Here is a 23,407-nt window from a genome sequence, read left to right on the forward strand (position 1 = left end):
CTGTATGTTATATAATATAGACTTGCATAAATTGCTTTAGTAATATTTAACACATCCATAAATTACTATTAATGGACTACTGAAAGTAACTTGTAAATACTTTTTCACTTTTAAGTTTTCCTTTTGCTAATTGATGGTTGAAGAATGATGTCACCATATTGTGCCCAGTCTAAATTCTTACATTGCTTTCATAGATCAAACCTTTAAGTTTGTTTGCAGTATCTGATTGTTTGCAGTTCAACTGAGGTTACTCCCATAATTGAAGTAACTATGGAGTAATTCACAAAATCTATTTTGAAATGGACAATCTTTTGGTGAAAATACATTTAATTAGGACCACAAAAGAATGCAAAAAAATACAAGTGTTATTTATTTGTGTGTTTAGTAAATGAGGATTAAAATGTGTTAACAGAAATACACCAAAACAACTGACATGTAGAATTAAAAAGCACAAAGTTACAATTTTGTCTGTAAAGAAGTGTATTCTAAAATAGTAACAAAGCAACAGTAGGACAAGTGGAAAGAAACCAATCACACCATATTATTAAATAGCTTAAATATATTGATGTCAAACTGGGACTTTTTGGCACAGTGTGTCTACAGTACAATATATGTTAGCTTTCAGTCTTATTTATTGAAGCATAATAACAAATTAGTAAAAACAACAGTTAACCAATCATAAAGTAAGAGATCTTCAGTTGGCTAAGCAGAATTTTTTTGTTGTTGTTTAAAGACAGACATGCATTGAAATGTGTTCTGTGTTTTTTAGGGAACTGAAGGGGTTGGTGGTGACATTGAGCTCTGACGGGCATCTCCAGTGCGCTTACATGGGCACTGACCCCTCCTTCTTCACTGCACCTAAAGTGGATGCCCGTGAAGTCAACTATGATGAGGTCGACACAGAAATGAAAATGCTGCAAAAGGTTATACGCGAGGCTACCAAAACCCAAGGTATGATGCCCAGAATTTAGACAAATAAATGCATACTGTGTATGTTAAGAGATGTTAACAGTTAAAGGCTTCTTGCAAAGACCAAATTTATGCCAAACAGACCAGCCTGATTTTTTTTTAATGAAGTGAGCCTTTCGGCCTTTAAACAGCTTTTACATAAAATTTTATCAAAATGAAGTAATGTTTTCCAGCTTTGAATCAATGTATCTTCACTGCTAATGTAACTATGTCCGAGTGGCTGGGAAAAGAGATTTTGATTAATAGGTTGTGATGTCAAGTTAGTAATACTAGAAATGATATGCTGTGTGCATACATTATTTGTGTAAGCTTTACATGATTGACATTAATTCCATTATATGTCACATTGCAATGTCAACTACAGCACATTTCAGATTATAAAAACTGGGAATTATATTTCTGAAAATACTTTTGTAAAATCAAGTCTTGTTGTACATCTCAAAGTTCTGTTGCACAAATTTTTTGTGTGTTTGTGTGTTATCTTTCTTTAGACATTCTCCCAAGGGCAGAGACTGAGGAAGAGCTCACCCTGATCGCAATAGTCTCATCTAACCTGGACGAAGTCTCGGTACAAATACTAACGCACATGTTTATCTCATTTACATGAGAACATATCTTGTTGCTTTTATATGAAGATCAATTGTAGTGACTGCCGTCGACATCAAGTTGTACCTTATGCCTAAATTAGAACTTACATGACATTATTCATTATTATGTATTTTATTTTGTTTAGCACAAGTTTAGTACACGTACAAATCAGTGTAAGGAGGGAACGAAGCCACTATAGGCTTGTTCAAGTATGAAGTATATTTAATCTTTTAATGTTTAAAGAAAGCTTTGTCATATTTAGCTTAGTTTTGAAGATTTACTTTAATGACTACAGTGTCTTGCGAAAATATTCATACCCTCTTTTTTTCACGCAAAAGCAGAATTGTCACAACTTCACAAATAAAAAAAAAATAAAAAAAACTGAAATATGTACATTGCATAAGTATTCATACCCTTAGCACAGTACTTAGCTGAAGCACCTTTAGGGCCTCAAGTCTTTTTTTGGGTATGATGCGACAAGATTTGCACATCAGTATTTGGCAATTACCTGCCATTCTTCACCTCACTTCTTTACCTCTCAAGCTCTGTCAGCTTGGATGGGGTCTGGCAGACATATTTAGGTTTCTTCAGAAATGTTTGATTGGGTTCAAGCCCAGGCTCTGGCTGAGCCACTCAAGGACATTCAGAGAGTTGCCTATTAGCCACTCTTGCTGTGTGCTTATGGTCATTGTCCTGTTGGACCGTGAACCTTCTGCCCAGTCTGAGGTTCTGAATGCTCTAGACTGGGTTTTCATCAAGGCTATCTCAATATTTTGGTGCATTGAGCTTTTCTTCTGCTCTGATGAGTCCCCCACAAGAGGCTGCTACCAGCACACTTTACTTTTGGGATGCTACTCAGCAGATGATGTGCCTGGTTTCCTTCAAACATGATGCTTGGAATTGAGGTTCATCAAACCAGAGAATCTTGTTTCTCACAGTGTGAGGGACTTTTAGGTGCTTTTTTGCAAATTCCAAGTGTGTTTTCATGTGTCTTCACTGAGGAGAGGATTGAGTCTTGCCACACCACCATAAAGTCCAGATCGGTGAAATGTTGCAGTAATGTTTGTCCTTTTGTAGGTTTCTCTCATCTGCATATATGATCATGGAGCTCAACTAGAGTCACCACTCTAACCAAAGCCCTTCTCCATCAATTGCTCAGTTTGGCCAGGAAGCCAGCTCTAGGAAGAGTCGTAGTTGTTTCAAACTTCTTCCATTAAGGGTAACAGAGACTACATGCTTCTGTGAAGTTTCAATGCAGCAGATTTTTTTTTCTGAACTCTTCCCCAGATGTGTGGCTTGATGCAATTCTGTCTATGAGCTCTACCGGCAGTTATTTTTTTCTTGGTGTTTGCTCTGATGTGCATTTTTTTTAGCTGTTAGACATTTTATTTAGACGTGTGTGCCTTTCCAAATCATACACATTCAATTGAATTTGCCACAGGTTAACTTTTCTCGAAGTGTGGTAACATCTACAAGCAATATGAATGCTCCTGAGCTAAATTTTAGCTGTACCAGATAAGGGTATTAATACTTATACAATGGAATCATTTAAGTTTTTTTTTTTTTTATAAAAAAAATTTAAAAACCTGTTTTTTTTATTTGTCATTATGGTGTATGGAAGTGTAGATTGATGTGGGAAAAAAGTCATTTAAAGCAGTTTAACATACACAGCCCTCCAAAAGTTTGGAAACACCCCTGGTAAAGTGTGATTTTGGACGATCTCAGCATAAATCCTTATCATTTTTTGGTTCAAACTGCCAAGCTGTGCAAATCCTATTTGGAGAGGAAACGGTCAGCTGGCATCATCTCTGTCAAGGAATAGCCTCCCCAATCACCCAACCTCAACCCAGTTGAGCTACTATGGGAGGAACTGGACCATGATGTCCGTAAGAAATGTCCAACCAGTGTGAATCATCTTTGGGCAATCCTTCAGGAGGCTTGGAGTAATATATCAAGTCAATGTTTAAATAAACTAATAGCTTAGATGCCCAGATTATGCAGAGCTGTAATAACTGCTAATGGTGGATATTTTGATGAATCGAAAAGATTTTCTATGTAAAAACTGTTTATGTAATAAAATATGTTGGTGTTGTGCCTTATCAGTGCAAAATTATCACAAATGAAAAAGGACTCATGGGAGTATTGTCCAAAACCCCACTTTTCAAGGGCGTTTCCAAACTTTCGGAGGGCAGTGTAAGGCAGGAATGTAACAAAATATGAAAAAAAATGAAGGGGTAAGAATACTTTCGCAAGGCACTGTACATACTAACTCAAACCCTAACTCTAAAAAAAGCTTTATCAATCATTTTTACCTTTGAGGATGTCCACAACAGAAAGTTTTCTCAGATTTTGTGTACTTGTGGAATGGATCCTCTTTTGTCTCAAAATAGTGCAGACACACTTTGCCTGTCTCTTGGGCATACAGTGTATGATTGTGTTGTGTTGATCTCTCTCACAGTGTGCTGTCATACCTGAGATGAACGGCATGCCTGTCCCCTCTGTCACAGTCAAGGTGAGTGCAGCTCATTTAACACTGATGTCTATTAACTTTATTAGGTCTTCTTGTGTAATAGAAGCCTGTAGTGCTTTATAATGCTGAGGTGATACAGTATGTCCTGAATGTGTGCTTTATTCTCAGGTTAAAATAAAGAGTCGCTCTACAGTGCAGAGCCCAAAGATGACGGTGTGTGTTCAGCCTCCTCTGGCCGTCACGCAGGACCAATTTGTGTTGGAATCCATGGGTATGACTATCTTTCCTTTTTTGGCATTCTTTTGTCCCAAACATACCTAAAGTGTAATCGATTGACAAACATGAAGTTTCTAGTGGTTTTAATCATTAGGGATGGTCATGCTTAAAATTGTCAACCCTTGGGTAACTCTAAACCCTGGCTCAACAAGGATGGTTGTCTTTTTCCATATCTTACATTGTTCAATCTTCACCATGGGCTACGATTTAAGTAAGGAATAAATGATGACAGACTGTTGAAATATAAAAAAATAATGCACACCCGAGGTGGTTACGGAGAGAGAGAGAGAGAGAGAGAGAGAGAGAGAGAGAGAGAGCGGGAGATTAAGAGTGTGAATTACCTCTATGAGTCTGTGTATCTCTCAACAGTGTTCAGCAGCAGCGTTTCCACTAATCTCGTTCTTCAAGAACAGCGTATGTTCTTGTATTAAAGCGTATGTTCAGCATATACAATATTCAGCATATAAATTAGGGGTGGGCATAGATTAATTTTTTTAATCTAGATTAATCTAGATTAAATCTTGGAATTAATCTAGATTAATCTAGATTAAAATGGCTAATTTGAATTCTGCTGAAGGCATTCAGAATATGTGTGCTACCCAAATAATGACTTAAAGTCTTTGAGAATGGATCATAAAGCTCATAAAGCTGTTCTATGATAATTTGTTGATGAAAATAAATTATGTTCAATTAGATGTACTTGTGTTTACTAACTAACTAACAATGAAATAATTTTTTCTACCTATTAGATTGTGTTTTTTTTTTAACGTCAACACCTACCCAGCCCATTACATGTTACACCATACTTTTATTTTGACAGGTTGCCGTGAAGTTTCTGTGTCATACAGTATGATATGATGCTAGTTTTCTCAAATGAAACGGTAAAAGTGACACTCACAGCAGTTTTGGAGATTGAGTTTATCTGTTCATGTGAGATGAAAATGCCAAAAATTACCGGGAGCGTCACGTGTGTTTCAGTATGCGTGTAGTAAAAGCTCGTCTCCGCAATGCATACATACAGCTAGGCAAACGGAACATATCGGATTCATATTAAAACGATCTTTTTGCATTTCAGTTTTCACATACACTAGTCCATATCGCGATTTGAATTAAGTGACTGACCAACATTTGATTTATGAATCCAAAAAACGACGAATTTACGTGGCATTTCGCTATAGTAGATTCGGTTTTTATGAATGGAGGACGACGCGATCCCGTCTGTGTTTTGGCGGAGGAGACGTAAACGCGCGACCATATTCTATAGTCTTCGGTATACATCCGCGTTAAACTATCAAGGTGAAAGTCATCATAGCTTGCGTAGTTTAGACCCAGCTCCCAACCCAAATTTGAGAATAGATTAACGGCGATATTTTTTTTAATCGCGCGATAAGAGTTTCACGTTAACGCAGCACGTTAACGCCGATAACGGCCCACCACTAGTATAAATATTTAATGAGCTGTATTTCAGATGAAAGACATGTAAGTGGCAGTGAAACAGCAACAAATTATGATTACATGGCCAGATTATTGATAAATGAAGACTTATTTTGGCACCATTGCTTGAAAAATACTAGGTTTTAACTAGGGCTCCCCTCGACTAAAGATTTTTCTGGTCAACTAGTAGTTGTTCATTTTAACCATTAGTCAACTATTAGTTGCACGTTTATTTATAAAGTAGGGCTGGGCGATTCTTTCGATTTTTCCGATTAATTCGAATTTACGTTTTAAGACGATTACATTTTTTATTAAATCGCTAGCAAGTTAGCCTGTTACATTACAGTACATACAATTTCACTTACCACATAAACAGAGTAGAGAGATGATTGAAGACAATGGCGAATTATTTGCATATAAGGGCTCTAGAGTGCGACCTAATTTCTCAATGGTGCGACTGGTTCGACCAGCCGTTCAAGGGCAAAAAAAAAAAAACTACTATGTGCGACTATGAAAAGATATTTAGGAGCACCATGTGCGACTGACCCGACCAGCATATTTGTGTTTGCGCTGAGTGGAGCTTCAAAGGTTTCTATGTGTTTTGCACAATGACTAATTTATCTCAAGTGTAGAGAGAGTGTAAATAAGAGACTGAATGGACAGTAGCTTCGTTTATTATAATAGAGCTTTGTGAGATTGCGAACTAAGATGAGTGACAGCTTTTAATCATTTTTAAGGGAGTTTGTAAACGAGATATTGAATTATTACAACAGTTAAATAAACAAGAAGTTATTATTAAGTGACTTACATTGTCTGACTATAACACTATTGCCTGATTTTGCTCTATTTCGTCATCAAAAGTAATCTGAAACAAGTCACAGCTGAGCCGCTGCGCATTTCCACTCAAACACAGCGATGTTTCGTTTATGAATGAACGTGCGTTTTTAAACGAATCTAGTGAAATGATTCAATTTCCCATTCATAAAGAGTCACTTGCTTTATTCTTGAATGAACCATCCGTTTGAACGAATCAAATGAATGAAATGATTCAGTAATTAAATCAGTGTCTTACCACCACCTGCTGGCAGATCGTTTCAGTTGTTTAAATCATTTAATATTTCTGTGTTCAAAATTTTATATTTTTGTATACGATATAAGTGCAAGAGAAAAGCATGGAAATATATATTTTCCTCCCATCTCATATTTATTTGTCTTACAAACATTTACTGTGTCTGGTATGATAAGAATGGGGCCTGGTGGAAAGCGATCACTGATGCAGTTGCAATGTATATTGCAAAATATATGGTGCCCATATAAATTGTGAAAAAGCTTTTCATGCTAAAAGTAGTAGGGGGGAAAAAATCGATTTAAATCGTAATTCGGATTTTCTGTGAAAAAATCGGGGATTTTATTTTTAGGCCATATCGCCCAGCCCTATTATAAAGTATATAAATCATAATAATGAGCCACAGCGCACCAGAATATATAATAATTATGAATGTCAGGGAAAACAGCACAGAGACTGCATTAATATTTTAATAAATTATTGCTAAACTAGCGCTTTTCTTTTTTTTGGCTTAAGAGATGAAGTCGGTGACACTGACTCACAATCTCTGTAATGATGAGCCTGTATGCATGTTTATATGGATTACATAATCTGAGAATATTTATTTCCTATTTGAATTGCTTCATTTGAAAGTAGACATTTCACTCTCTATATATTTTTTATTTTTTCATGTCTGTAAAGGCAAGTATACATGGAGTTTAAATTTCGTGCTTAAGTTCACAGATACCAAGACGTCTTTGCTTTAATATTTTACAAAAGCGCAACGTTTCGTTGTTATTGTGAGTGCACACAAATAAATGTAGAGTCTGTACAGATTTGAAAGTTGTATTAATTTTATCTGTATGACCAAAGATAGTAGAGTAGGTGAGTGCACCGGCACCTCCATGTGTCATGCAGTAAGCGTGCTACAATTTGGCTTCCACACTCTGTGCAAACAGACTTAAATAGCGCACGTTTTTTTAGGTTAACCATATAAAGCCATATAAAGTTGCTACTACTTACATATTGTAGATCAGTGTTTCCCAAACTTTTTTTCTGGGGACCCACATTTTAAAGTCGATAAATCCTTGTGACCCAATAAACATTAAGCCCATATAGTTCATATATCACGAAGAGAATTTATGCATTAACAAAATATGTGTGACCATTTTTAAGGTCATGCTTCCACTTAACTATTTAAAAGAGATACAGATATTTGACAAAGCACATTTTTTTTATTTAAGTAAAATGCAGATTTGCAGAAAATGCTGTTTACCACAAACACAATATTTATCCGTTATTTTGATTTCAAATCCACAAGTGCTTTTTCAGCATTGTGATCCTCTTTTATCACAGTACACTAATACAGTAACAGACATTTTCACGTTTAAACTCAATAAAAAACAACATATTATTCAATGCACTTGACTTCTAGATTTGTATATTAAGTTGCTCAAGCAAGTTGCAACACATTTAAACACAACACAGGGAGGCTATAGCTTCCTTTTCTAATTGAAATTGGGCTATCAAAAAATATTTTAATTAAAACTTACCACAGACAGAAACAGTCGGCTCTCATGCTTTTCTTTCGCATTAAATCTTTATTAAAAACAATGCTTTAAAGAACTTTTCTGCCTGGACAAGTGCACGTATTATGTTGCCTTTTTCTTTAAAACTGCACTTTTCCTTATTTTAAACCTAGCCAAAAAGCCACGTGTTGACTGTGAAAAAGTGGACTTCATTTATATGCATTTATGGGACATTTTCGTGTCAATCCATGTTCATTTTTACAGCGAACAATGCGCTGTCACTTTAATTCAGCACATGCAGCGCTTGCAGCACAGCAAAAAATAGACTCTGCCGAAATGATCGCTGCTCTGCTGCAAACGCATTGCTTCTGGGACGCACTGCTGGACTGCAACCGCGTGCAGTGTGAACGCTCCAATCCGTTAACATGGGTGCAGAAAAAAATACGCAACGCATACGCACTGCAGACAGAGTATGAAACGGGCGATGCAGAGCGCAGTTAAAGAACAACAACAACAAAAAAAAAAAAGAAAGCAGAAGAAGAAAACAACGAGCTCCCTCTTGCGGCTAATAGGTGAACTACACATATAAATTTTAATCAAGAGTATATAGCGCACTGAAAAATAGTGCTCGACTTGGCGACCCATACAATATTTCCCGCGACCCACCCCGCCTTTGGGAATGACTGTTGTAGATGATAAGCAATATTTGAGGTCGACAAATAATAGATGAGCCCGATGTACTATATTACCACATAGACCAGCTGTTAACAATCTGCCGTCACAAACTGCGTGACTTCGCCACTTCCTGTGGATTTTTTTTCTGCGACTAATAACATTTTGGTCGAGCAAGCCTCTTTTTGTCTTCTTGTCTTGGTGTTTGCCCCACATAACCAAACTCATATGTGCAGCTGTTCTGGCAAAATAAATTTACTCAGTAGCTCACCTGGTACAGCAAAGCACTTGTGATATAAAGCGTTTGTATATGAGTCTTGTGAAATGCAAGTCACAGTAAAACAGCTCAAAGACTTGAAGAAGCAAGCTAAAATCGCATGGTTGCCTCAGCAAATGTGTTTTTCACTTACGTATGCTTTAGGTTTAGATCGGTTAGGTTTAGTGTAGGCGTTGTGTTATTTTCCAAAGTGATCGATCGTTAATCTTTTAGCACCACTCGCCATACATTTTTCAAACTGCTGCAGTATGTACTACAACCAATTTAAAGGGGTGCCAGATTCATGTTCAGCTGTTTGAGATAAACCTAAATGTGCTTTTAACACCACTTACTGGAGGTTTCACTTTGATGGTGTTGCAAAACATTCGCCACATTTTTCCAATGATTGGCTAGATCAGGTCATGATCAAATTTTGAAAATATTCATGTTAGCTTGGTGATTTTTATTTTGTATTTTTTGCGAAAACCACAGTGTTTTGTTAATCTGAGAGACTATTGCCATATAATTTTTTACTTCTTCTTGTATGAACATTTACTTAAAAAAAGTCCTGTTCCAGGGCAAGTCCATGATTACTGTCACAGCAGGGCCGAGGTCAGATTTTTTTTTTTGAGTGTGGCCATAAGACTATGTCTAAAAATTAAATTCGATGTTGGCCAAGCAGAAGCCAGTGTTACATCACTGTAATGTTAAAGAGATGCCAAACCCTGACAAGCTCTTTACTTAGACATTCTACTGAAAGACCTCTGTCTCACATTTCACCAGACTTCCACATGTCATCTAGTCCAGCAACACAACTGCCTGAGCCATTAGAGCTGGGCAATGTGTAATGTATACTCACACGTCACACACGCTCCCTCTGAGACACGGTAAAGGAAAATCACTTTTTTCACTCATTCTCTGATCACTGCTTTGCTATGGTTTGACCCATTTAACTTACATTACACACACTCAAGTCATACTTTGACGAACAAAGGAAGCTATCAAAACACATTGTGTCTGAAATAGGCCATACTCTTTATCTGAAACTTTAAGGGAAGTGTACCTTTACATTTTGTTGTAGTCTCAAAGAGTCTAGCTAATTAAGTGAAAACTGAATTACCGGCCCACATCTTTAACTACTAAACCACATCTCAAGAAAATCAATGACATGTGTTTTGAACATTAAATCATCAAAATGTATTGCTGAGACTTTGACATGATGTTGCCCTGGAATGTCGACAAGGATTTCTTCCTCCTGAAAATAAATAAATAAATAAACGCTAATGCTGCCAGCATACTAAAGATGATGGCAAAGATGATGTTACTTAAGTGCTGGGCCAAACGCTGTCCTCTACTTTCTGTGGAGGTATCTTTAGACTGCATTATTTTCTTCCAAAATGTACTGATACCGATGTTTAGTGGTAATGCTGCTGAACATGCAGTACCACAGCAAATAATTCATACTGGATAGACTGGATAATTTCCACTCTTTTGGGAAAGCTTTATATCAGATGTTGCAGCATGGCTGTAGGGATTGCATCCATGAGGATGAGGTCTGTCCTTGATGTTGGCACTGGGACCTGGTTCACGGTTGGCATTCCTGTGTATCTCAAAGGTGTTTAGTGTGCTTCAAGTCTGGCCTTTATGCAAACTAGTCAAGTTCTTCCACAGTTAATTGTTTTTATGAAGATCTCGATTTATGCACAGGGGTGCTGTCATAATTATGCAAAACACAAAGTTGGAAAGCACACAATTCTCTAGAAAGTGATTGTATGCTTGTATGTTTGTATTCACTGAAATTAATGCGCCTAGCCAAACCTGTTAATTAGGAGGTGTGTTCACATACTTTTGGCCATTCATATACAGTATGTCACAAAAGTGAGTACACCCCTCACATTTCAGCAACCATTGTAGTATATCTTCTCAAGGGGCAATACTATAGAAATGAAACTTAGATATATTTTAGATTATTCCATGGAATGTCTGGATACTGGATTCTGATTGGCTGGCACGTGTGCAGTAAAACCGTTTAATGCACAGGTAGTTCCAGGTCAGTTTAATCACCGTTCCATATTAATGTGCTGCGCACATACATAAACTTTTTTGTAAGCGCTTGCCCGCGATTCTTATTAAAACAGCCTAGATACTAGATCGCTACATTATATTCCTCAGCAATGAGGTGGTAAAACTGCTGTTTTTGAATGAATTCGTTGTTTGTAGAGAGAGACACGCACAGCAGGCAGGCAGGTACGCACATACGCACACACACACACACACACACACACACACACACACACACACAACTGTCATTTCTATCGCCTTCACTCTCTCTCTCGGTTGATCGATAATTTACTGAAACAAATGCTATAATTCATTCAAATAAATGTGATCTTACCGGACTATTTCATCTCTGTGTCTGATTTGAAGCGGGCAGAATGCTAGAGCTGCGTGCCATAACTGACGGAAATAAACGTCTTTTTTATCCATTCAATCAAATTTTGCGCTGCAAAGATCAATCCTAGTTTTAACTTGTCTATAACTTGCCAAACGACCATGGAATAAGCGGGATAATCAACGGCTTGCCGTGCATTAAAGAATTTAAAATGCACTTGTCGTGCATTTAAAATCCTTTAATGCACGGCAAACCGTTGATTATCTCTTACGAAGTCAATGTGCAGCTTGTATTGCATTATAGATTTACTGAGCTCTGAAAATAACTCAACATGAGCTTCTTCTGAAGCTGGCTCACAAGAAAGCCCGCAAACAGTTTGCTGAAGACAACCTGTCCAAGAGCATGAATTACACCTTTTAGACACCTTTGAAATTTTTCATATTATCACAGTTTATTCGCTATAGTTAGAAAATGTTAATAAAATATGACAAGAACTCAAGAGTTAAACTGTCAGAAAAAAATCATCTTGATAATGTCAGATAACTTTGACAGAAAGGTATGTAACAAAACATGGTCAGGTCTAAGTGTCAGATCAAATTTTTGGTCCCAAATTTTTATCAAATTAACATGAATAAACTATAGTGTCCTGCACCCACTAGTGAAAAAATATCCAAAATGATATCTGGTGTCTGAATAATTTTTGGTTTGACTGTATGCTTTTGATAATCATTCACTGATGATTATGAATTTGTACTATTGAAATAATCTTTAGACATGCAGACGTTTTAGACATGTAGATGTTTTAATAACTTGTGTGTTAATTGTATTTAAAATGTACTTGAATTTGTTCTAAAATCAGACATGATGTTTTGATTTATTGGAAGCCTGTTTGAATCAAGTTTCCTATAGAGGTATCTATGTACAAAAGTGCTGTCTGTTAAGTCATTCATTGACTGGGTAGCAAGGCAGCTGTTTCTGACATGAGCAAAAGTAAAACTCCAGTCAGTTATGTGCTTTAAGGCAAGCTTAATCCATCTGACATCACTTGAGAAAGTTGAGCTGACATTAAGACACAAAGATATGAAACATGGTCAAATATATTTTGTTTTGGCAAGCAGCCCAAAAAACTAATTGACTTATATTCAGGGAAAAATGTGTATCTTAGGGCAAATATTCTCACCCAGTGTGATTGTTTTCAGTTTTCTCATTGCTGTGAAAATACATTTTTGCTGTGAATTGGCCCTTAGGGTTTAGGTGAAAAATGTCAGTATAGTATGGTTTTGTGATACTATTTCAATACCAATTGTCAAATTCTTTATGGAGCTCATGAAAGAAACTAGGCACGCCTTTGTTGCATTTGTGAGTTGTTGATGGAAGCGTCCTGGAGGAAGTGTTTTGAAAAGTTTCACTTAACAAACTCCCTTCAGTCAGCTCGGGAATGTAAATACAGGAGACCACAAGATAGAGTTGCTGAAGCAGAGAATATTTCCTATGCTCCCGTCTTTTTGCATTTATATCCACGTGCTTTTGTTGTGAAGGGCTGTGCTTTGTCAGTCCCAGATGAGCCAACTCATTCAGCTTAAGTTCTGTACTGTTTCCAACCCACAGTCAATATTTGAAGAAGGTTTAACCATAAAGTATGTGGTTTCTTTTTTGTGTGATTTGTTGTTTTCTTCACAAATTACTGCTAGCTTTATTCAATAACCTAGCGCAACCACAGAATACACTAAGTATAAACATGCATAGCACTCACTAATAATTGGTGAAATAGTGGTTGGTTTTAATTACGCTGTACTAATTTTATCAATACATATCAGTATTATAATCAACATTTTTCTCACCTTGTCTGACCCTCTGGATTATCACAATGCATTCTGAGATTGCCTTATCCACGAAGGATAAATCCATTAGAATTTGTTCAAAAGGAAGTGTCTTAGAAGGTGTTGTAATTCAGTTTTTGTCGAGAGCAAGCATATGATGCCATACAATACTTTATGCAGCATGCAGCTTTTGGAATTTTGATGAAGATGTACATACAGTATGTCAAAAGTGAGTACACCCCTCATATTTCAGCAGCCACTTTAGTATATCTTGTCCAGGGACAATACTATAGAAATTAACCTTGGAAATATTTTAGAGTAGTCAATGTGCAGCTTGTATAGCAGTATAGATTTATTGTCCCCTGAAAATTACTCAACATACTGTACAGCCATTATTGTCAAAATAGCTGGAAACAACAGTGAGTACACTCTAACTTTTCCGAAGTGTCAATATATTGTGTTAGCACCATTTTTATCTGGCACTGCCTTAATCATCCTGGGCATGAAATTAACCAGAGCTGCACAGGTTGTTGCTGGAATCCTCTTACACTCTTCAAAGTGCTTCTGGACGTTAGACACATAGTGCTTCTCCACCTTATGCTTGAGGATGCCACACAGGTGCTTAATAGGGTTCAGGTCTGGAGACATACTTGGCCCCCCCATCACCTCAGCTTCCTCAGCAGGGCAGTTGTCATTTTAATGGTATGTTTGGGATCGTTATCATGTTGGAAAACTGCAATTTGACCTAGTTTCTGGAGGGAAGGCATCATGTTCTGCTTCAGAATGTACAGTACAAAATGGAATCCATGTTTCCCTCAATGAACTGAAGCTCCCCAGTACAAGCAGCACTCATGCAGCCCCAGACCATGATGCTACCACCACCATGCTCGACTGTAGGCAAGACACACTTTTCTTGGTACTCCTCATCAGGGCATCGCCACACATGCTGGACACCATCTGAGCCAAAAAAGTTTATCTCATAGTCTTATCAGACATGGTTCTAGTAATTCATGTTCTTGGACAGGTTGTCTTCAGCAAACTGTTTGAGGGGTTTTTTGTTAGTCAGCTTTGGATGAGGCTTCCTTTTGAAACGACGTCTATGCAAACCGACTTGTTGCAGTGTGCGGTGTATGGCAGCACTCATGCGTCTGTTTTTTTTAAGCCAGGTTCTGCACCTGACGAACAGAATGAGTGCTCAACTTCGTTGATCGACTCTTGCAAGGCCTGTTCCAAATGGAACCCATCTTGGAAAACCTCTGTATGACCCTGACCACTGTAGTGTAACTCGGTTTCAGGCTGTTACTGAACCTCTAATAGCCTTGGTCATCTTGGAGAGCAACAATTCTAATTCCCAAATCTTTAGAAAGTTTCATTTCAATAGTATTGTCCCTTGAGCAGATATACTAAAATGGTTGCTGAAATGTGAGGGGTGTACTCACTTTAGAATTAAAAAAGAGAATGGGATAAAATGAATAAATAACAGCAGAATTGCCCAGTGTGACTGGTAAGCAATGGCTTAATTAGCATTGTTTGTTTCTCAGATCACCGGCACATGACTGTATCTCTTTTGTGTCTTTTGAGTGGAGCTCAGTGTGTGCTCAGTTTGGAAAATCCATGTGCCCTCTTCAGTAAGAGAGGCTTAGATCAGCTGTGACTGACAGATCACTCTCAACCTCATCAGCTGTGATGGACAGTTCAGGTGGAGTTGAGACCTGAGAGGTGCATGAATGGAGACTATATGTCACATCCTGGATTCTTTTGATCCCCTTTTACAGCACTTTTTCCATCATTATTTCAAGCATTTCATTATTTAATCCTTTAATGTCTTTATTAGGGCTGAAGTAGCCCTATACCTTTATTGTAGATTAGGTTTTGAAAAATTACCAGTACCCAGTTAGTATTTAAATTATAAAAAGTAACAAATCCATTCAGTACCTGCTGTTAGGTGGCTTCTTTGCTTACGCTCTGAAGAGTCTCAAAGGTTTCTTTTTACAGTACAATGTCTTTTGCAAGTGCACTGTAGCTAATCACAGACATTTCTGTTAAGCATGTGAATGCAATGGCCAGTCAGAAGTGTTTAAGTTAGTTTGGCTCAGATTCTATTCAGAACGGAATTTTCATTCAGTGCAAGCTTACCGAGTTCTGCATGTTCTCAGGTCCACTAATTATAACCCAAAAAATGTACACAGAGTATAAAGATTATTTGTGCATTGCATTTAGCAGCTTTGGGTATATAAGAGTTTTTCTGAGAGTGATTTTTGCTGAACCATAGTGATTGACAGCATCAGTGATTATAAACGGAATGCCTTTTGCATATAAACCTGTGTGAATGCAACTCACTGTGGACACACAAACCTGAAACCTGAAGCAGATCATGTTGCTAAAGAGAGATACAAGACAAACCAATTGAAGAAATGATAAAGCCATAAGCTCTGCTAATGCACAGCTTTGAGTGGATTTTTGGTATGGCTGCATGATTAATTCGATATAAAATTGATATGGATTAGTGTTGCCTGTTTCAGAGTGAAGTGCAGAACTGTGTTTATTTGCACATGAACTGCTCATGATCCTTTGTTTTCAGTGGCTCAGAACTTCACAATTTAGACACACACTGCAAAATCTTGAATTGCGATGCTTTATGATGATAAACATAAAAACAGGTGGGAAAGAATCAAATTCCAAAATAGATCTTTGCATTAAACCAATCAGTCTCGACTGAATGTGTTTAGTAGCTTTAATAAGCTGATACAATTTATTCTATAACTTATATTTCTTTGTTCTACTAATTTATCTTCAGTTGAAAGTTTAATTTAAAGGGCTGTGTTTAGGAAATTGGTACCAAGAACTGTTTAATTTTACTGGTATTAAACCAGTATTAACGGTACTAAAATTACCGTAATATATATGTGACCCTGGACCACAAAACCAGTCTTAAGTCGCTGGGGTATATTTGTAGCAATAGCCAAAAATACTTTGTATGGGTCAAAATTATTGATTTTTCTTTTATGCCACAAATCATTAGGAAATTATGTAAAAATCATGTTCCATGAAGATTTTTTGTAAAATACCTACTGTAAGTATATCAAAATGTAATTTTTGATTAGTAATATGCATAGTTAAGAACCTAATTTGGACAACTTTAAAGGTGATTTTCTCAGTATTTTGATTTTTTTTGCACCCTCAGATTCCAGATTTTCAAATAGATGTATCTCGGGCCAAATATTGTCCTATCCAAACAAACCATACATCAATAGAAAGCTTAATTATTGAACTTTCATATGATGTATACATCTCAGTTTTGTAAAATTTTACCTTATGACTGGTTTTGTGGTCCAGGGTCACATATATGAATTTGGTGTTGTACTCTTATATACGTCTGTGTTTGCAGGTTATCAACAATTTGCTATTTGGAAAGCAGCATTCCTAACAGTAGAGACAGTATAACTTCATATTCAGATGTGACTAGCTTAGACTAGAAATTAGTTTTTCAGACATGCGATTTTAATATTGTCTGAATATGTCTGTGTTTTTTTTTCCACACAACCTCTGTAAAAATGTCAGAACAAATTACCCACTGCTTTTCGGTCTGCTGAGACATTTATTCCCTTTCGAATGCAAAATTTAGTCCTGTCTTTGACTAAACTTCCCCTTATGTGTTTTTTGGCTAACCTGAGATACTCTGATAAACTTTTGGGTGCGGCACATTTCAATATGGATGGCATTCGAAAGAAAAAGTAATAGGGTTATAGTAACATTAATTAAACAGAGCTAAATTGTGGTAAATTCTATAGATTTATCTGTTCAGTTTATTGTAATCAGCCACTTCTAAAAACCAATGTTAATTTTGACAGCAAATTCTGATTTAGTTTTGATTTAGTCTTTTGACCAAAATGGCATTTAGTTTTAGTCATATTTTAGTCATCTGAATTGTTTTTAGTTTTAGTCTAGTTTTAGTCGACTAAATATCACAAGATTTTAGTCGACGAAATCTACAGTAGATTTAGTCGGCTAAAATCGAATGGGTTTAGTTACAATGTAATGCATTTATTAAATATTTCTCTAAAATTACCAAACTCGTATAGGTTTCATATTAAGGTTTTATCATGATAGACACAGATTTAACTGCTGTGACATGCAACATGCCTTTATATTAAAATTAAATGACACCAATTCTCATAAAGAAACAAGATCATGGTCAACTTTTCAATGAAATGGTTATAAAAGTTAATTATGCATTCTTTATAACAACTTGTTTAAAACATTCTTTATTCTTTCAAGCAGACATTTATTTATATAAATAAATTTAGATTAATCTTTATTAGGGCTACTAGTGACTCAGTCAAGTGCAGTGAGTAATTTTCTGTCTTTTGTTGCTTTATTAACAACAATGCCACAGACGATAACAACTAAATAAGGCTGTTGTCCCTTTAAAACCGAATGCACAGCTGAAATGTACTGATACACGTCTAATAGTCTCCCAATTGTTCACGTTTATCTACGATATAACCAAGTGTGTTTATGTGAATACTCATTTCAACATAATTTTTTATGTATTTCTCAGTTTATGAGATGCGAAAGAGTAACTTGTGTGCTGTGTGAAAGGTGCTCAGAAAACCGGACCGAACTGAGTTCTCTTTTTGCATTGTCAAATTTCTCCATGTGTCTGCTCTACTCTTACTCCAAGATTGACATTTTTGAACGTTTTGTGAGATGTGCAGCAAATGTATGCCAGCTTACATCCCACCGGATAGATCAATAGACTTATGAAACAGTTCATATGTACGCATATAACCTCCATACCGTGCAGCAGATTCGTTCTGAATGAATTTCTTCGTAAATCATCCCTCCCTAACATTTTCATCTCATTTTTATTTCATCATAGTTTTTGTCAAAACGAGTTTTCATTTCATAATCGTCTTGTTTTTGTTGGTGACAAAATTTTGCTGATTAAAAAATGATGACGAAAATTATTCATCAACAAAATTAACACTGCTATAAAATCACGTTAAGATTATACTTTTTTTTTTAACAATAAATGTAAATTATATTTAAAAGACATATGTGACCCTGGACCACAAAACGAGTCATAAGGGTCAGTTTTGTGAAATATTTTGATTTATACATCATTTCAAAAAGCTGAATAAATAAGCTTTCCATTGATGGTTTGTATGTATGGTTTGTTAGGACAGGACAATATTTGGCAGAGATACAGCTGTTTGAAAATCTGGAATCTGAGGGTGCAAAAAAATCAAAATATTGAGAAAATCAGCTTTAAAGTTGGCCAAATAAAGTTATTCGCAATGCATATTACTAATCAAAAATTAAGTTTTGATATATTTCTGGTAGGAAATTTACAAAATATTTTCATGGAACATGATCTTTACTACCCTGGAAATCCAGAGGTCTCGCAAGAGCACAATTTGAATTGTCTCTGCAAGACACTCTGGCATCGAGCAATGATGCATTACGTAAGCAGTTCTGGGAACCAATCAAATCGGTGTATCTGATGTAGGCGGGCCAGAGGCGAGCTAAGGTGATGACGACAGCGCTGCGACGTCCGGAATCATTTAGTAAACATTGAAAGATGGCTACAGATGAACACCAGTTGTTTGAAACGGCTTTGGCCGCTACAATGAACGAGTTAGACGTGGCTTTTCATATAAAAGAGGAACAGAAAACCGTGCTCGAATCGTTCCTTTGCAAGAAGGACATTTTTGCTGTTTTGCCGACTGGATACGGCAAGAGTTTAATCTATCGGTTAGCTCCGCTGGTAGCTAAGCGTATGGTTACGTCACACCGTGTATTTTTGTTATTGGTCCAATTGCGTGCAGTGAGAGTTTCAAATGCACGCTTAGTGCAGAAATCTAGAAAATGCGATATGCCTCGTAACACTTTAAATACTGAGATGTAAGTCCAATTTGAATCGATGCACAAGTCGATAAGAACTATAACCCAAACCTCATTTAGAAAACCAGTCCCATCTGTATAGGGCTATAGATACAATTAATAATTCCATCAAGTTTGTGAAGCTTTCACTGGTTAGCATGAGCCTTGCCGATCCCTTAATCCAGCCATTACACTGCTATGTTTAATCAGAGCTATTCAGAAGGACTACCACTCTTTTTATATGTCGTGATAATGCATAAAGACATAAACCTAACACTTGAGCATGACCTCAGTTTACCAGATCAAAAGTAAGTGTAAGTGCTGAGAGGGCAGAATTTATAGGTGCCCTAAAGGTCAAAGACCCTTAGAACAGCCTCCTATAATTCTCACTCCAGACACTCTCAGTGCATCTAGCTGCTTTTGTCAAAGGAATTCTTATCTAAGTGCTTTTGTGCTGTGCGTGTTCTGCATGCTGTTTCTAATGCATGTCATGAATTCCAGAGGTGGGCTACTGTCAGCACAGGTCAAGAGAGGTCAGCACAAATGGCCTTAATTTAACCACCTAGATTCTAGACAGTTTTAAAAAGGGGTGTCACGCTTTCTGCCAGCTAAAACTGACGCCAACAGCGTGGCGGCTTGGGCTTGTGTGTCGTGAACAGAACAAGAGAGCCTGATGGTCTACTGTTTGCCCACGGCAGTGAGATGGAAAGGTTAAAAGCCTGCCCTCCCAGAAAGAGAGCTTTAATAGCACATAGAAAGTGCTGTCGCCTGATGAGCTGATAGGAGCACAGACAGAGAGAGTGTGTGAGTGACAGTCAGACGCAATGTGTGTGTGTGTGTGTGTGTGTGCGTGCGTACTGGGGGGCCAGACACTTAATCTAAGTGCTCGGCAATCAAGCATTACCGCGGGTCAGTCACCTGTGTGAATGCAACTCACTGTGGACACACAAAACACTCAACCTGAAGCAGATCATGTTGCTAAAGACAGAGATACAACACAAACCAATTGAAAAAATGATAAAGCCATAAGCTCTGCATAAGGAGCTTTGTTAACTGTGGTAAAATCACTCTAATGCATTGCTTTGATTGGATTTTTGGTATGGCTGAATGAAATAAAACTGATATGGATTAGTGTGATTGTCAGATCACAAAGGCTGTGATTTGATTAAATAAATATACGCTGCCTGTTTCAGAGTGAAGTGCGAAACTGTGTTTATTTACATGTGAACTGCTCATGATCCTTTGTTTTCAGTGTCTCAGAGTGGCTCCCTTCATAGTAAATTGCTGGTCCATACAAACTCCATCCCTACATCTGCTCTGAGTTTGGGTCGCTTATAATGTGCATTTGGAAACGCAACGTGCGCCAACCATCTTCCACTTCAACTTATAATGAGAAGAGCTTATAAACCAGCTGTTGTCAACGAAAGAAAGCTTTAAGGTTTTCCTGTGGCTTTCCACTAATGTAAACATTTTGAAATTAAGGAATTAAAACAACCATAAATATTAGTTTTGTAATTTTACAAGTTTACATTACAATACAAAAGAATAGTGTTAATTATGCATCTTAAATACTTGCTTGTTTTATTTTATAGTAAAAAATACAATATTTAATTAAAAAAAAAAATTTCTTAAAACATGTAGCCATAATTCTTACTTTTCAAAAAGTGCAGCAGGAGCAATAATGATGATATGAAGGTTCAATAAATTCAAGATCTAAGCCCTGAAAGGCTCTGTGTTGCAGTAGTTGTACCACAGACAATGATTGTCCTTCAAGTGTTGTAGTTCATTTGTATTAAGTGTATGATATTTACAGGTTGCAATGTAGCAAGTATTAATTAATTACTTAAAAAAAATATTAATTTAATTAAAATGCATTAATAAAATGTGTAGAATTCTATAGTTGTTTTATATGGCTCCTCCAATAAGAAATTAGAGTCATAACTTCTATAAAACAGTATAATTTAAAATATATTGATTCTTGTGTAAGGTGGAATGCATTTTTATTTACCTTAAAAATCAAAAATCAAAATTGTGAAATATAATGAATAAGGAAAATAAAGTATGTTTTTACAGTAGGAGCAATAATATTATTGCCATTGTGTTAGTTATTTGCTTGTGGTTTTGATTTAGAAGTGAAAAAATGATCAGAATAATCCATTCTTCTGCCAATATAGTTCATTTAGTTAACTGTTTAATGTTGTTGTAATATAATATACGTATTTTATAAAATATATTAATATAAAATGAAACATGTGACCCTGGACCACAGAACCAGTAGCAGTCTTAAGTAGCACTGGTATATTTGTAGCAATAGCTTAAAAATACATAGTATGGGTCAAAATTATCGATTTTTCTTTTATGCCAAAAATCATTAGGATATTACGTAAAGATCATGTTCCATGAAGATATTTTGTAAATGTCCTACCGTAAATATATCAGAACTTAATTTTTGATTAGTTATATGCACTAAGAACTTGCTCAATGTTTGGATTTTTTTGCGTCCTTAGATTCCAGACTTTCAAATAGTTGTATCTCAGCCAAATATTGTCCTATCCTAACAAACCATACACCAAAGGAAAGCGTATTTATTCATGATATATAAATCTCAATTTAAAAAATTGACTCTAATGACTGGTTTTGTGATCCATATGTTAATTTTGTAGAATATGCCTAAATAATACCTTTTGTTTCTTGTTGTTTGTTTGACAGGCAGCGGCTGTGAGTTAGTGGTGAGATTCTCAGCATTTCTGAATGGCCACTATCCTCCAGCGGATATGTGTGGAGATATCGCCGTGTCCTACAGCTCAGCTACAGGTATGAGCTCCTCATGAACACTCCCACGCTCTGTTTGTCTGACTCCATCCCTAAGCTCTGGAACACATTACCCTCTTTCCTCACTTCTTTAAGCCCTTTTACTCATTTCAAGATGTCTGGATGTTTGCCAAAGCAGAAAAAGCAGCAGAAAGGCCGCGTTTGTCCTGGCGTTTCTCTTGGATGGTGTCTGTGTTGGCAGAGACTGCTGGAAAACTTCCTGAAAATATCCGGGAGTTTCCCTTTTCTCTGGCTCTCTTTTTCTTTCTGTCCTTCTGAAAATAGTGAGTCTGTTTTACACATTAGATCGCAGGTACATAGGGCTGCACACACACGCAGACACGCGCACATGCTTGTCTAGCTTTCTAAATGAGGACATACCATAGACTTCTATTGTTTTTAGATGAAGCTTTTGGAATGACTAAAGACTAACCCAAACCCTAACTCTATAAGAAAATGTCTAAAAGTTTCCAAAGGGAGATTCTATCATATTTAGCCAACTTATTGGGGACAGCCTTGTGTTCAAACTTCAGCAACAAAGTCATAGTGCTGTAAAATATAAAATACAGTTCTATATACAAAACAGTGTTTTATATTATATTCCGTATAATATTCAGCATAATATAAAGCTAATTATAATGACTTTTTAGAATTAAACACATTTAGAGCCGGGGAAACCCCACTCTGTTGGTTGTAATGGCACCCAATTTATTTTACTTTTTCTGCCCACATCTTTCTCTCTTTCTCACACACACACACACACACACACACACACACACACACACACACACACACACACACACACACACACATGTTGGGTTTACATGTTTTATGGGGACATTCCATAGGCGTAATGGTTTTTATACTGTACAAACCGTACTTTCTATGGCCCTACACCTAAACCTAGCCCTCACAGGAGATTGTGCACACTTTTACTTCATCAAAAAAAAATAATTGTGCATGATTTATAAGCCTGTTTCCTCATGAGGACCTGAGAAATGTCCCCACAAGGTCAAAATCTACTGGTATTCCTATCCTTGTGGGGACATTTGGTCCCCACAACGTGATGAATACCAGGTGCACACACACACACACACACACACACACACACACACACACACACACACACAAAGAGCACTGTCTATGCTGGGAATTTGTATATGCAGTAACAGGTACTCAAGATCTGAGTCTGGATTTATGAAAATCTTGTTAAAAAATAAATTTCTTAAGATAAATTCTGAGAAGTTTGTACAAATATT

The 23,407-nt window shown here is 36.7% G+C and overlaps 1 protein-coding gene across 2 annotated transcripts in view; it reads left to right on the forward strand.

Moving 5' to 3' along the window:
- bbs9 (Bardet-Biedl syndrome 9) overlaps nucleotides 1-23,407 on the forward strand; it is a 192,547-nt gene that overhangs the window by 19,818 nt on the left and 149,322 nt on the right. For both annotated transcript variants that reach the window (XM_073846720.1, XM_073846721.1), the window contains exons 10-14: nucleotides 770-951; nucleotides 1,461-1,537; nucleotides 4,016-4,069; nucleotides 4,196-4,298; nucleotides 22,047-22,151. In XM_073846720.1, coding sequence (XP_073702821.1) covers nucleotides 770-951; nucleotides 1,461-1,537; nucleotides 4,016-4,069; nucleotides 4,196-4,298; nucleotides 22,047-22,151 — 521 coding nt within the window. The remainder of the gene's footprint in view (nucleotides 1-769; nucleotides 952-1,460; nucleotides 1,538-4,015; nucleotides 4,070-4,195; nucleotides 4,299-22,046; nucleotides 22,152-23,407) is intronic.

This window comes from Garra rufa, chromosome 9 (assembly GCF_049309525.1).
Source record: "Garra rufa chromosome 9, GarRuf1.0, whole genome shotgun sequence".
NCBI lineage: Eukaryota > Metazoa > Chordata > Actinopteri > Cypriniformes > Cyprinidae > Garra > Garra rufa.